Source organism: Camelina sativa, chromosome 14 (assembly GCF_000633955.1).
Source record: "Camelina sativa cultivar DH55 chromosome 14, Cs, whole genome shotgun sequence".
In the NCBI taxonomy this organism is placed as follows: domain Eukaryota; kingdom Viridiplantae; phylum Streptophyta; class Magnoliopsida; order Brassicales; family Brassicaceae; genus Camelina; species Camelina sativa.
The window spans coordinates 14,167,904-14,182,645 of NC_025698.1; the positions used below are offsets into that span (position 1 = coordinate 14,167,904).

The 14,742-nt window shown below is 36.5% G+C and overlaps 3 protein-coding genes across 3 annotated transcripts in view; all 3 read right to left on the reverse strand.

Moving 5' to 3' along the window:
• LOC104741437 (VQ motif-containing protein 4) overlaps positions 1 to 1,582 on the reverse strand; it is a 5,859-nt gene extending 4,277 nt beyond the window's left edge. Inside the window, exon 1 of the mRNA XM_010462311.2 lies at positions 1,543 to 1,582. The gene's annotated coding sequence lies outside the window, so the exon portion shown is untranslated. The remainder of the gene's footprint in view (positions 1 to 1,542) is intronic.
• LOC104741436 (VQ motif-containing protein 4) lies at positions 528 to 1,559 on the reverse strand. Its single transcript, XM_010462310.2, has one exon. It carries the CDS (start codon positions 1,533 to 1,535, stop codon positions 756 to 758), a length of 780 nt encoding a protein of 259 aa, XP_010460612.1. The 5' UTR covers positions 1,536 to 1,559; the 3' UTR covers positions 528 to 755.
• LOC104741438 (non-classical arabinogalactan protein 31-like) lies at positions 3,073 to 4,781 on the reverse strand. The gene is made up of 2 exons (XM_010462312.2): positions 4,083 to 4,781; positions 3,073 to 3,637 (listed from the first exon to the last, which is right to left on the reverse strand). Exons 1-2 carry the CDS (start codon positions 4,747 to 4,749, stop codon positions 3,327 to 3,329), a joined length of 978 nt encoding a protein of 325 aa, XP_010460614.1. The 5' UTR covers positions 4,750 to 4,781; the 3' UTR covers positions 3,073 to 3,326.

The window sequence follows — 14,742 nt, forward strand, 5'->3', positions numbered from 1 at the left end:
ACAAATATTGTTATTGGTATTCATTAGGCTAAAAATATAGGTAAAAGGGGTCAAAATCTCAAAACAAAACCCTATCATCAAATATAGTCAAAAAGATTCCTTACCTCTCTTAATTAATACTACTCTCTCTTTAGACAGCTAAGCCCCACTTCCTTCTATCCAATTTACTCTTTCTTTCTTTCTATTTTCAATTTGTATAAAGTATGAAAAAAGAAGATAAAAAAAATATGGTGTGCCCTATTATTTACGAAAAGAACTCCTTTTTCCCATTCATCAACACTTAGCAAAAGAAGGTTGGACCAATTTGGTTTCTCTCTTTAGTCTAAGAACAACAATGTAGGAAGCAACAAATTGTGTGTGCTTGCTTATATACAATTATTACTAGAAGATCATTTCAGTCAAATTGCACAACTAATAACTGAATTCAATATGAGTAGGGGTGAAAAATAATACTAATCTGATATTTGTTTTCGTATTCAATTCAATCAAACACATCACAATAGTTATTGAAGCCAAATAAGAGCATATATCAAAAGCACCATATATAGATAGAGAGAAGAGAGATTAATACAATTGAAAGGGCTATGATTTTTTTTTGAAAATTGAGCAAACATCTCAACATTACAATTCTTTTTTCTCGTATAATAATAATAATTCTCATCAGGATTCATTCATTCATCTCTCAGACTCCCAATTATAATATATATAATTTAAAAAAGAAGATCACAAAAGAAAAGAATAAAAATTAGGGTTCTTCAAGAAGTAGAAGAAGCTGATGAAGAAGAACCTGAGACACGAGGTGAAGTGACAGGGAAAAGAGGAAGAAGGCGTGGCTCTGGATCCATCGGAGTAGTAGCCGGAGAGGGATGCAAATAAAAGCCTTTCTCTTTGATGGCTTTCTCTTCGGGGCTCTGGTTGGATGACCCGGATCGATCGAACGGGTCGGGTATAAGAGGAGTGACGGGGCTGAGGACGAGAGATGGGAAATCGAGGATGCTCGGGGAGAGGATCTCGTGTTTCCGTGGGGAGAAAGCTGAGTTAACCGGGTTAAAAACCGGGTTTAAAGGATTGATTTTGAGGTTCTTCATTGAATTACGACGCTCGTAGAGACGAAACCCTGAAGAAGAAGAAGAAGAAGACTGTTTCTTGTTTGGTACGGCTTTGATCGGAGGGATTGAGAAAGAGGAGGAGGAGGAAGGAGTGGATCTTGTTGTTGTTGTTGGGTCGGGTTGATGATGATGATGATGATGATGGGTGGTCGGGTTTGGTTTAAGGGAAGAACCGTGTTTGGGTCTGTCGGAGGATCCGGTTAGCATCTGAACGACTTGTTTGAAGGATGAAGTGTCTGCTTGAACGAATGTTGTCGGGTACGGGTTTCCGGATTCGGATCTTGTTGTTGTAACGTGTCGGGTTGGAGTTGTGGGTGGTTTGTTGCTCTCACTGCTACTGCTCATACTACAGCTGTTGTTGTTGTTGTGGCATCTCGGCGATGGAATCAGATTCGTCGCTTCTCTGTATCTCGGCGAATTCTCCATTTGTGGTATGTTAAGAGAGAGAGAGAGAGATAAAATTGTGTTTTTTTTTTTTTTTGTTTGAGTTTTGTGTTTTTTGGTTCGGTAAGAAAATGTTTTCGGTGGGCGCTATTGGCCCTTTTTAGTCTCTCTTTCTATATATTTCTTTCGGTCTTCGCTCACGCGTTAACTTTGAGAGTGGTGTACACGCGCCGTCGCCAAAAGAAGGGAAGTTTGATTTTTTTTTTTTGCTATTCTTGTTTGTTTGTGTAGTAGACTCATTTGGTTATAGTCTTCTTGGCAATAAATGATAAAGAGGTATCGAGAGAGACACTATAATTTCTACAAAAGAACATTTAATTTTTAATCGTTGGAACTCAAATTAAACCCAATGATGGTTTTTTTTTTTTCTGATGACTAGGAAACTCATTTATGTGACCTTTTTTTTGGTCAATAATATTAATAAATATGTAGACTCGAAATGATGTTAATGGTTAAGTTGATTTTATCTACGTGTCGTGTTTGAATATAAATTGTATTCAATCAGTCAAGAAATGCTTTTCTTGGAAGTAATATAATCATTGGGGTTTGACTAAGTAAACTAGTAGTGTGGCTCGTTTGTTTGTGGAGAAACACGTTGGGCTTATATAAATTTGGGCTCCTTCTATTTGTTATATTTAATAATCGGCTTCGGTGTGAGTTAAGAAACCTAGCCCTTGTTGTGTGCATTTTATCTGGGCCATGTCTTTATGTAGTTTATCAATATAGTAGCAGTCGATTGTAGAAATGATCAAACCTTTTATGAATCTCTTTAACGAGAAAATATAAGTTCAGTCGCTACAAGACCATAAAGCAACAACATAACAAATTTGATTCCGTTGAACTGACATGTAAAGGCCTAACCAACAACCCGGTTAACAATTTGTAAGAGAGAAGCTCAATTTATGAAACTAAGTCGAATCCTAATGTATGACACCACGTAAAATACATAAAACAAGAAAAGCAAAAGACAAATATATATTTATAGTAATTAGTAAATCGTTCCGCCACAAACCCATCTTGTTAATCACTTTTTCTAATTTCAAAGTTTTCAAACTAGCCGTTTTAACTAAAACTCTTTTATTAGTAGTAGTGAATTATTTCTTGTCCTTGTTTTGAAACTTTGAGATGTGATGGGAAATGATGTCAGCCCCGTGGCCGACAATTACGCAGCTGATTTTTCTCCGAATCCAAGAACAAACTAGAAACCCTATTCGATGATTCCCCTTTCCCATCGAGCTTTTCACCGTTCCTAGTAATCATTTTTTTTTTTTTTTTGGTCTGCAGCATAAATTTTCTTATCTTTTTTTCTAATTTGATCCAAGTTGAATAGAACAAAAAAAAAACACAAGCTATTCATTAAATAGGCATTGCAATAGTATACAACTCTATCGTTAAACTAGCGCCTGGACGCTTTCATTTATGGCTTTTAATATTTCTCTTTGTTCATTCAATGTGTTATGTTATCTAATGGAATCACTTCACTCTAGTCATTTGCAAGCTTGAATAAGATCGAAAAATAAATCATCTTGAAAAGCTAGTAGTACTATTTTATTCAAACGAAACTTAATCAAAGTCGTTTAAAAAGAGAGAGAGAATACATCATAATTAAAATCCAAGCATTTCAACTTAAGAAAAAAACTAGCTAACATTAAAATTCCAACGCACATAACTCTCTCACTTTCTCTCACTCACTCTTACACTCTTCTTGAACACGAGATTAATCTTAACACAAACACGACGACGTAATCAAGAAAGTAACCAGAGGGTTCATCTTCATTTGGGGCAAGCCGGGTTAAAGGCAAATGGACCGACGTTAAAGATACCGTAGGGCAGCTTGTTGATCACCACCGTGGATTTTCCTGGGCTTCTCTCAGGCTTGAGCACAGCGCCGACATCTCCACCGAAGAGTTTGGAGACTTTGTTGCACTTGTAGTCCTTTGATTTCACCAAATAGACACGGCATCCTCTGAAACCGTAGTTAGTCACCGTCTTCGGTGCCAACAAAAAGAAGTATCCGTTCTTGTCTGTTGTCGCCTCCGAGATTATGTTCTTCTTGCTCTTGCACACTAGTCTCACAGTAGCACCTGCACGAACCATAAAGAAATAATATATAATTAATACACGTTAGATCTGTTTTTTGAACTAATGGGAATAGTTATATGCTTTTGGGAAGTAGTGAAATTTATGGGCCAGACTGTAAAAAACAGTGACTGATGAGTGCAGAAGTGTACATAGTCACTCTCTTTTCTTTTCTTTTTTTTTCCTCTTTTCGAAACATTGACTAGTTACGTACCAAAAGGTCCCACTTGTAACGTTTAGAAATTTGAATTATTATTATCGAAGTGTGCGTCATGATTTTTGGTATGAAATACGTATTATTCTATAAACAAATATACGTATACAGTACCGAATTAAATGCGTATGCAGGTCGAGTTGTTTCACAAGATTATTACTATTACTGACGTATTTATGAGTGTATGAAATAATTAACGAAAGTGAAAGATAATAAATAAAGAAAATGGTTCAAACCTTCGACTGGTTTAGCGCCTGTGAGTGAGTCGAACGCAGCGTATTTGCAGCTTTTGCAGAAGACTGTACCACGAACGGCGACTAGGCTACGGTTGAACTTAGGCGGGTACACCGGCGGCATAACCGGTGGCTTAGCGGGAGGAGAAACAGGTGGCTTAACCGGGGGCTTAGTTGGGGGCTTCACTGGAGCTTTGGTGGGAGGGTTAACCGGAGGCTTGACCGGAGGTTTGGCTGGTGGGGAAACTGGTGGCTTAACCGGGGCTTTAGTTGGAGGTTTAACCGGAGCTTTGGTGGGAGGGTACACCGGGGGCTTAACTGGAGGTTTGGTTGGCGGGGAAACTGGTGGCTTAACCGGAGCTTTGGTTGGGGGTTTAACTGGAGCTTTGGTGGGAGGGTAAACTGGGGGCTTAACCGGAGGTTTGGCTGGTGGAGACACTGGTGCCTTAACCGGGGGTTTAACAGGTGATTTGGCCGGTGGATGAGGATGTGGGTGAGGGTGGTGGTGATGGGGAGGGTGTGGGTGGTGGTGACCGTGGTGGTACGGAGCCGGCGCAGGAGCTAGAGAAGGGGTTTGAGACACATGGTTCACTTCTTCAGTGAAGGCAGAGGAAGTGAAGCACCAAAGTGCTACAAGACTCACTAATACACTCTTACATACGAACCCCATTTTTTTTGTTTGGTTAGTGATATGAATTGTGACTATGAAATGGGTCTATNTTAGAGTTTTTGTGCTCATGTCAAAACACAGAATAAAATAACTCTTTTTTTTTTTTTTTTTTTTTTGTAAATAGTAATTTTAAAAACGATCGAAATGAGTTACTCCATTATTAGTTACTTTTTTACTACCACATTAGCCCCTCTTCTTACATTGTACTATTCGTTTTTTTTTGTTACTCTTTTTTCTACTAGACACTCAGATGAAAACTTTATTTATTTTTGTCAAAGTAAGATGAATCATTAGATATTGATTCATAAACTTTTTAATTATGTCCACAAATAAAGTTTCTTAGCTCACCGCTAAACCCAATGTGTTAAAAAGATCTTGACCCATCTAGTAAATATTTAGAATAAGAGACTCGGTGTGAGATTTAGATCGTCTATGTCAAGTTGCAGTATTTGTTTATCGATTATTCTGGCTATATATATGTAATAAATATATACTCTCTGTAATAGAATTTAGAATAGATGATATTTTATTTTATTTTGTATCACAAAGGATGTATTTTCTTTAGTATATTTAATGCATTTTTTATTTTTAAACCAAATAACTATTTAATACTTTTACCTTTACAATACATAATTCAATTCAATGTATGCATGTAAGTGAATGACAAGAACAAAATAACTTCACTATTGTTTTGTTTGTTAAAGGATCTGGATATATAACTTTACTACTATCACTGGTGATCCATCGAAACAGAACATTATTTAGATACTTTAACAAAAGTAATATATTGGAAGAATATAAAATCTGGAGGAATTGTTTTATAGCGTGAATCATTGTAATGTTGAATATGAATTTTCATTATAATTTGTTTTGCGTCCTTTTTGTTTTGACATGATATCAAAGAAAGCACTTTTGTTTTTGACATGATGATATCAAAGCAATTACATGCAAAAGTTTTTGATAATTTATATGTGTGGATTTAGGAAAATCAATGTATTGATAGCTATTTTAGTTGCAGAACCATAGTCGAAGAAAGTACCAACTCATACGGTAATATCATATTTGCGGGAGATGTGTTTCATGTATGATCGAGTAAAATTTTCTGATATTTAAGCATCAGAAATGTACTTTATAATGGGTTTTGCCAAACAAAAAACAAACTCTGTTTTGAAAGTAGTAGAACATTTTGATTGGAGAGCATTGTTGCACAGATTAAGCCACCCTTCTACAAAAGGAATTTAATTTGCAAATGTCCTACTAAACATGAAATTTTTAACTATATGTTTCGATACGTAAGTAGCGTCGAAGTGAGTTTGCCATTAGTTACATTAATTGTGATGAATGCATGGAAACCACATTTTATGAAAATCTGATGTTGTTTTAACTAATTTCTCACAATATATCACTGATGACATCTTTTGCAGACTTTGAGAGTAATTGCTGCGTTACGTTGCACATGTTCCTCAATTGCATAAAATATATATTTTTTTTGTATCATACATCAAAATTTGATCAGGTAACTCCAAAAGTCCTACGCAGACAACTAGCTAGGATCAGTTGCCGATAAACATGATAATAAGTAATACTAAGACAACTCTGTAATACAAATATCACCCATCTCTTAACTAGCCACCATGCTCAAATTTAAATCCATTATAATTGAGAAAACTTTTTCTCAATTAGTTAAAACTGTTACGTTTAGATATTTTTCCTTTCCCTGTCGTTTTTGTTCTTTTCTGTGTTAAATTAATGTTAAATATCTAAAGCGATTCACGAAAAAGGTTCAAACCCACCATTTCTTTCTACAATGATCAATAATATTCACGAACGGGGGTAACTTGAATTATTAACGTTGCGGGAGAACTATGTTTTGTCCGGATAGAGACATGTCATGTTACATTTTCGCGTTACCTGCAAAAGTATGGGAAATATGATAGACGCACCCTATCATTATTTTTTTATTTTTCAAATTAAAACCTATCTTTGGATGCTTTTGTCTAACGTTTCGCTATAGATCATATAACACAATTATGAGCCATAATTGTTTAAATGTTTAAATCGGAAAACGCGAAGATGTGTATCATTACGTTTACAATGTAGACTAATCATTCTTGTCGTTGGAATGATTCTCTTTGCTTTAATGATTTTACTGAATTTAATGAAAACAATAAATACGTCCGAAAAAGTATGCATCGTGAACTTACCACATTTTCCTCCAAAAAATATGGCTACTTTCGTGCTAGTCTTTGTCCTTATATTTTTTGTATGGAGTATAATTTTTCGTTAGTGTATAGGATAGAATCATAGTGTTATAGTTAGGTTTATCAATGTCCGACATGATTGTCGGATCTTCACAACATCAACAAAGGGTTAAGTTCCACAGCAACACAATTTCCTATTCTAACAAAAATAATCAAACAATTTCCCATTGAGAATCTAATACGTTGATTGACAAAAACATTTGGAACCGGTTAAGCACACTATTATTTGGGAGTTGTTTTTAAGAATTTTTTTTGAAACAATTTTCACAGCTAAACACGCCCTACAACCAGCCACAACAACAAAACAACTTTGAAATTAAACCGATAGAGAAACATAAACAAACAGCTTTAAAGATTGAACCACATAACAAAAACTAACTGTCCATTACAATCTCCACCGTTGAAAAGCAAACTTTAAATATCCCGGAGCTGCCCACAAAGTTTTGTGACGATCAAATTCAAAGTGCGATGAACGATCACAAGTTCACAGCCCATATATACACACTTGTGAACGTTCATACATTGTTTCATAGTCTACACATGACATATACTATTACATTGCACATTTAATGTCTAAATCGAAATTCCACGCTTCCTACGTTTTTAAATTTAGGAGCTTGAGTACTTGGGAGTTGGAATCCATTATAATTTAATGAGACTATGATTTGAAAAATGGGGTAATAATTAATAAAATTTTAATGTCAATGTCAATAAATTCACCCACTCGGAGTAGTACTATTTTTTTTTAAAATATGAAGGTTAGATAGTAATTTATATTCCTAAGTTATACTAACAGTTATGCTTGTGTAAATTTGTATACTTACAAGACTAACGAGGTTATATATTTATGTAGGAGGTTTAAGAGTGATGATTTCAATCCAAATGTGTATTTTTTTTGAATTTAGAAATTTTACCTTCTCCTAATTTATACTAGTATTAATCTAAAAAAGTACTTTTTTCTTGTATTAATATCCAAGCGCTATAAATGTAGAATTATTTTATGGTTTATTGTGCATAGATCTAGATGTCAACTATTACGACCGAATAACATTTAGTCAACTAGGAGAAGGATCCTATCTATTACGTAGTAATTAGTGAAACAAGCTCACGTAGTCACGTGAAATTCTGCAATCATCCTTCGGAGCAAAGCGAGGAGCCTATCCCGGAGAACACCAACGATTATTAAATTTGAACATCTATTTCCCATATTTAACTTTAACTCCAATATATATGCATGGGATTTTCCATTTTAGTGCGATCGTGTTATATCCAAGATCTATAGCGTAAGTCCAATGAGAGAGAGAAAAAAGGAGTCAAATCGCGTAACTTGGTATGCATTCTGGTCTTCTACTCGCTTGTATGTTTTTACTCAGGATCAATTGGATATTGGACTACCTATACATGTAATGTCATAAACCATATCAAATTTGACTGACAAGTATTATTAATATGAAAGTTGTTTGTCATGTGAAATTGATTGTACCCAAGAAACTATATAAATATATTGACTCTACAATTTATTTATTGTAAGTCGATTCAGTCCGACAAGGTTTTGGGTTTGGTATGAAATAGGTTGGGCCTTGTGGTAGGATAAGGTCCGGTAAGCTTCCATCTGTTATCAAAGCCCAGGTACAAGTTCGGGAATACTCTATGACGTGTCGCCTTGTGGACGTGTCACCGTACACAGAACCAGCTCCAAGGTTTGTTGCTCCAAAAGTTGAATGTGAGCTGTAAAGAGAAGCATTCAACGGTTATATAAGGAGAGCACAGGGTGAAGACAAAAGTGTAAGAGGAGCGTGAGTATCAGGCAGAAAGATCTAGAGAGAAAGATAAAGGTTTAGAGCTTATCTTCTTCCTTCTCATCTTGGTGTAAATCTCTCTAGGGTTGTTCATTTTTCTGGTCTCTTGTATTCTGTTTAACGCTTGATATATAAACCTTGAGAGCTGGTTTTAGCTCTCCAAGACGTACCTTGGTCACTTTGACCTTGGGAACTTGTAAATCCTCGTGTATTCTCTCTCTCGTTCTATCTCGTTCCTACACACACAAACAAACAAGTTACTAAACGTTCTGCAACGAAATCGGTTTAAAACACAACATTTATAAATATTATTGAATACCGAGTGTTACTGTGTTACAAGTATACAATATGTGTTGCATCAGGGATTTTATCTCTATTTTTGGGTTTCCATAAGGTTCGGTATTCTCATTAACTGGGTAACGGGTTTCTCTGACAGAGTGACAGGGTTAACTGTCTCAGGTTGGTTGAGTTTGGATTATTAAGTAACTAATTTGGGCTATATAATTAGAGAGTATGTGGGCCATGGTTTGAAGAGCTTCGATGTACTTTCAGTTTTGACAGTACAGTGGTAATAGTTTTGCGCTTGGACTAGAATTTAGGCTAGGGTTAGAGCGTCGGACTTACAAAGTCTAGGTTTAGGGTTAGTGTTAGGGAATCAAGTTTGAGAAATAAGGCTGAATAACTTATCTTAGTTTTCTAATTGTGGAAAATAAAATTTCTCTTACTTTCTGTTTTGTCTAATCGTTAGAAAATGCTGTTAGAATTACCGACTTCTATATGTGCATCATCCTTTTCTGAAAACTTGTACGTGACACTCTCTTTTCATCGCGTGCAATGCAAGACAATCTTTCCAAGTAACATATTTTTTAACCGAAAAGTACTTCCAAATACAGAAATAATTATCTATACACAATATAATTTGACAATAGTAACATATTATTGACAAAACATATCTTTCAATTTTTGTTTTTGATAATTTTCCGAAGCTTCCTAGTTCCCACACAAGCTTGTGATTTTTTTTTTTCATTCTTTCATAGCTAACGCCGTACAAATTAGCTATGAAAAAAATATATATTTAAATTTAAGGGAAATTGTAGTGTATAACATAAAAAAAATTATAATTCACCCACTAACTATACTAACCATCAAACTCTTATATACTTTATATTTTATATATTAATTACATAATTAACCTTTAACACTCTTATCTACCACCACACCCACCACCAGTTCATCACCACCTCCGACAACCGACGACCACCTCCGACAACCGGCGACCACCTCCAGTCACTTTCGACCACATTTCGGCAACCACCTCCGACCATATTCCGGCGACAACCTCCGACCACATTCCGGCGACCACCTCCAACCACCACTCCGGCGACCACATTTCGACCACCGCTCCGACGACCACATTCCGGCCACCACTCCGGCGATTATGCCAGCCATTACTCCGGCGACCACCTCCGGCCACCACTCTGACGACCACCTTCTTGTCACAACCTTCGCCGGCTACAATTCCGGCAACCACTCCGGCGACCACCTTCGCCGGCCACAATTCCGGCCACCATCACCACCATCACCACTTGGGTGTAATAGGGTAATCTCACAATATCCTTTGATTACTCACTTAATTTCACATATTATATGGCTATATTTTTCATTAAATTTGCCATTATGGCTAGTAGGCAAATTCACCATAAATTTAATGAATCAGTGGAGTTGCGCCATGTTTGTTTTGTTGTGGTCTAATGAGCCGGTTCTAAGTATTTTTATGTTTAAAGCCAACATTTTTTGAACCCATTAACAAAAAAAGACTCAAAAAGGTTCATGAAAAGTTCAAATTGTGAACTTCTTTGGTTTATAAACTCGGGTTGACCATCTCAACGTCTTTTCTAAAATTGATGCCATTATAGCATATGTATAATTATGTCTAAAACACCTGCTTCATTGGCTATAGCCCAAAACGGAGCATGTCATAATAGTCTACCCGTATAATCACTCAAAATCCAACGTTATTAGAGTCCAATATGTTCCACATCGGTTGGGATAAAAATATTCGGATAATATATAAAAGATGTGATAACTCTCCGCTTATGGGTTAGTTTTTAGATTAAGTTAATCAGTACCCATGATTGGTCCAACAAATTTCCCTCAAAAAACAGTTTTCCACCGGTGTGACATGAATGTATGCTTTTTTCAATGTGATATTTCCGAAATCTTAGATTTGCGAGGTTCTGTTTGAACCGTTTCGTCCCACCCACATCTAAGGAAGACTTATTAGAGTACAAAATGTCCCATGCATGTCCTTTGTCAACAAATATGTTATTATATATGATATATCATCGTTTTTATGGTTTTTAACCATGACATAAATGTACATTTTGAGTTTTTTAATTTGTTTTATAGGATGTTTTAGAGACTTTACAGGTTTTATAAGATTTTGGCATGGAATGAGCAAACTGGAGCAATTAGAGGGATTTTGGAGCCGAGGAAGGATGAGAGTGTCGATTGACACTGCCTTGGCATCGATCGACACCTTGTTTAGCCGAGAAAGAAGCAAGTTTTGGAAGTTTACAAAATTTGTCCGAAGTTTTCCATATTTGCATCATTAGTCCCTGGACGTGTTTTAGGACATGTATATATATATATATATATTGTTTTTAAGTTTTGTAAACCCTGAAGTTTGATTATAGCAAGTTTTATTTTCTGCAATCATGAGAGATATTGAGAGCTTTTGGGAGAGAGATATGAACTCCTTTGAGAGAAGAATCCCTGAACTCCCTTCTTACTCTTTTAATATATATTGCTTATTATTGAGAATGATGTTTTGTTCTTCATTGAATATGTCTGAGTAGTTTGCTTGTTAGGTTCAGGGTTTTTTTCACATAGATTTTATAATTTATTAGATCTGTTTATTTAGGATTCATTATCTTTCTAGATCTTCATCACATGTTGTTCTTCATATTAATCCTTGATTGGTCATCTAGAATTAATAACTTAGGAAAATAAATTGATACGAGAATATAATTGATTTTCCTGACAAAACCTTTTGATGATCAAAATTACTTCTTGCAAAGAGATTTGATTTAGTAATTTTGTGAACAATCTAAACATGTTTTCAAAGCTGATTTTTAACCTAGAATTTTACCAAAGAGATTTGGATTTTCTGTTTTTAATTTTAAATAATATTTGCAGTGAGAACTGATTTATTTTACAAAAAAGTTTGAGTTCTAGATCTGATTTTTAATTGCTTGAATCCTATTTAATTATTGATTTAATATTTCATAATTTCATGAGAAATTCCCTACACCTAACTTTTTGATCCTTGAATTTTCACAAGCCTTTATTTAATATTTGCATTGTTTATTTTAATTCAAAATATTTTGTTTAGCTTAATTATAAAACTCTATAATTTATTGTGTAGTCTTGAGTCCTTGTGGAATTCGACTCCTAAGTACTACAATGACCTCTTAATTTGAGAGAGTAGCTCTAGGGTTTAATTTGAGCATATTAAATTTTGGCGCCGTTGCCGGAGAATCTTTGATCTACCATAGATTTGAGTTTTTAATTTTGTCTAAATTTTTCTTTTTATTTTCTACTAACACGTTTTTGTTTTTCTTCTCTTGTGTGTTTTAGGTACATGCCTAATAAGCCTAACACAAAGAGCAACAAGACTAGTCCTACTGTGAAGCTTACAAATCAAGAGTTGGGAAAACTTGAACGTGAAAACCGAAAAGCAGCCAAATCAGCAAAGATGGTCAATCCAATCATTCTGAGATTTGATGAGGCTGGTGTTTTGAGGGATCAAGAGTGCCACTTGCGCAATGAGCAGGGTCAAAAGATTGATGCAGAAGGCAATGTGATTGCTGAAGCTGTTGTCGTTGACGAGCAAGACGATGGTGTCGATCGACGCCAACTGGGTGTCGATCGACACCCCCTTCCAGCAGACGGACGTGGAGCTGCAAGCCACATAAAAAATCCAGTTCGAAGACAGGAGCATAACCTGGACTTGATCAGGACCATTGCAGACTTCAACAGAGCTGACCTCGTTTATCAGAACCAATCTGAAATTGTTCCACCACCATTTCCAAGGAATGATTTTGAGCTTAAGCCTACATACTTCCAGCTAGTTAGGCAAATAACTTTCTCAAACCTGCCCCATGAGAAACCTATGGACCACATTGAGCACTTTGAGGATCTTGTGACCAGTATCAAGGCTAATGGAGTGACTGAGGATTACATATACTGCAAACTCTTCCCATACTCACTTGCAGGAGAAGCATCAATGGTTGAAGCAGTTGCCACCCGGTTCATTGACAAAGTGGCAAGACATCAAGGTGGCTTTTCTCAATTATTTCTATGATGATACAATGTCTGATGAGCTGAGAGTCAAGCTGTCCTACTTCAAGCAAAGACCAGATGAAGCTTTCAAGGCAGCTTGCGTGAGATTCAAGGCTTATCAGAGGGACTGTCCACACCATGGTTTCTCAAGAGTTCAATGGCTGAGTATTTTCTTCAGTGGGTGTGATTGGGAGTATCAGATAGCTTTGGATGCTGCAAGCCATGGAAATTTCAAGATGAGATATCCAGAAGAAGCTGAGAATTTGATTGAGAATCTTGCTTCCAGCAATAGCACTAAGAGAGCAGATGCTGAAAGGAAGAGATTGCATGGAGGATTTGATTCAAAACAGCTAGCTTCTGTTAATGCCAAGATGGATTCAGTTCACAATCTTCTAGTGGGTAAGAAGTCAGTCCAATTTGCTGTTGAGATTGAGACATTTGAGCCAGAGCTAGAGAATACAACGGAGAATGTCAACTACGTGTATGGAGCTGGGTATCAAGGGCAGAGATTCGGTAATCAACAAAGCAACAAGCCGTACAGTGGGAACTCTTCAGGTTACACTCCTAAGCCGGATTATCAGAAGCAGCAACAGAACAATGGTTATACTAGAACATATGGGAACTCATCTTATCAGTCTCCTCCTCCACAGACTTCTTCTGAGATTAGAATGGACGCTATGCTAGAGCAACTTTTGCAAGGTCATGAGCAGTTATCAATGACATTCAATGGGTAGATTGATAATGTCTACACAAAGATTACTGGAAGAATTGATGCACTGAATGTACATGTTAAGCAGTTGGAGAGTCAAGTGGCACAAACTGCTGGGTCTGTTAAAAAGCAAGAGGGTTTTCTTCCTGAAAGAACTGAATCAAACCCCAAGCATGCTTGCAATGCCATATCAGTGAGAGATGAAGATGATGGTGAAATTGTTTCTGCAGAATAAGGAGAAAAATCGACGGAGATGTCAACTCCAGATGACGGTGTCGACCGACACCACCTGGGTCGGTCGACACTCATCTCTGACAGAAACCAAAGTTGCAAAATCTCAGGTTCCAGCTGATGAGAGGATGTACCAACCGAAGATTCATTTTCCTAAGCCAAGAAGGTTCAAGCAGGAGCTTGAGGAAGCTAGATGCAAGGCAATGATGGATAAGGTAATGATTGAGATGCCTTTAGTTTATGTAGTCAAGTTTTCTCCTGGACTTAAGTGGTATGTGAAGAGAATGGTGTCCAATGGTTTGAGCCCTAAAGAAGGAGCACTGCTTACCAAGGATGTCAGTGCAATTCTTTTGAACCAGCCTCCACAGAGGAAGAAAGAGAAGAAGCAAGGGGTAGTTGTCTTTGAGAAAGTGAGTGCAATGATCCAGAGTAGGATTGCAAAGAAGTTACCATATCCTGGAAGTTTTGTGTTAGATTGTTCTATCTCCACAGGAAGGTTTGCTCACTCACTTTGTGATCTTGGCTCTAGCATCAACTTGATGCCACATTCTGTTGCTCTGAGAGTTGGGATGGCAGATTTTAAGCTAACTCAGATATCTCTTATCTTAGCTGATCGATCCCGAAGAATCCCTGAAGGTGTTTTAGAGGA

Bases quoted from the DNA above. Each gene is read 5' to 3' on its own strand.
- LOC104741436 (XM_010462310.2), bottom strand. From the start codon at position 1,535: ATGGAGAATTCGCCGAGATACAGAGAAGCGACGAATCTGATTCCATCG.
- LOC104741438 (XM_010462312.2), bottom strand. From the start codon at position 4,749: ATGGGGTTCGTATGTAAGAGTGTATTAGTGAGTCTTGTAGCACTTTGG. The intron at 3,638-4,082 runs GTTTGAACCATT...TGGTTCGTGCAG, and splicing joins AGGCGCTAAACCAGTCGAAG to GTGCTACTGTGAGACTAGTG.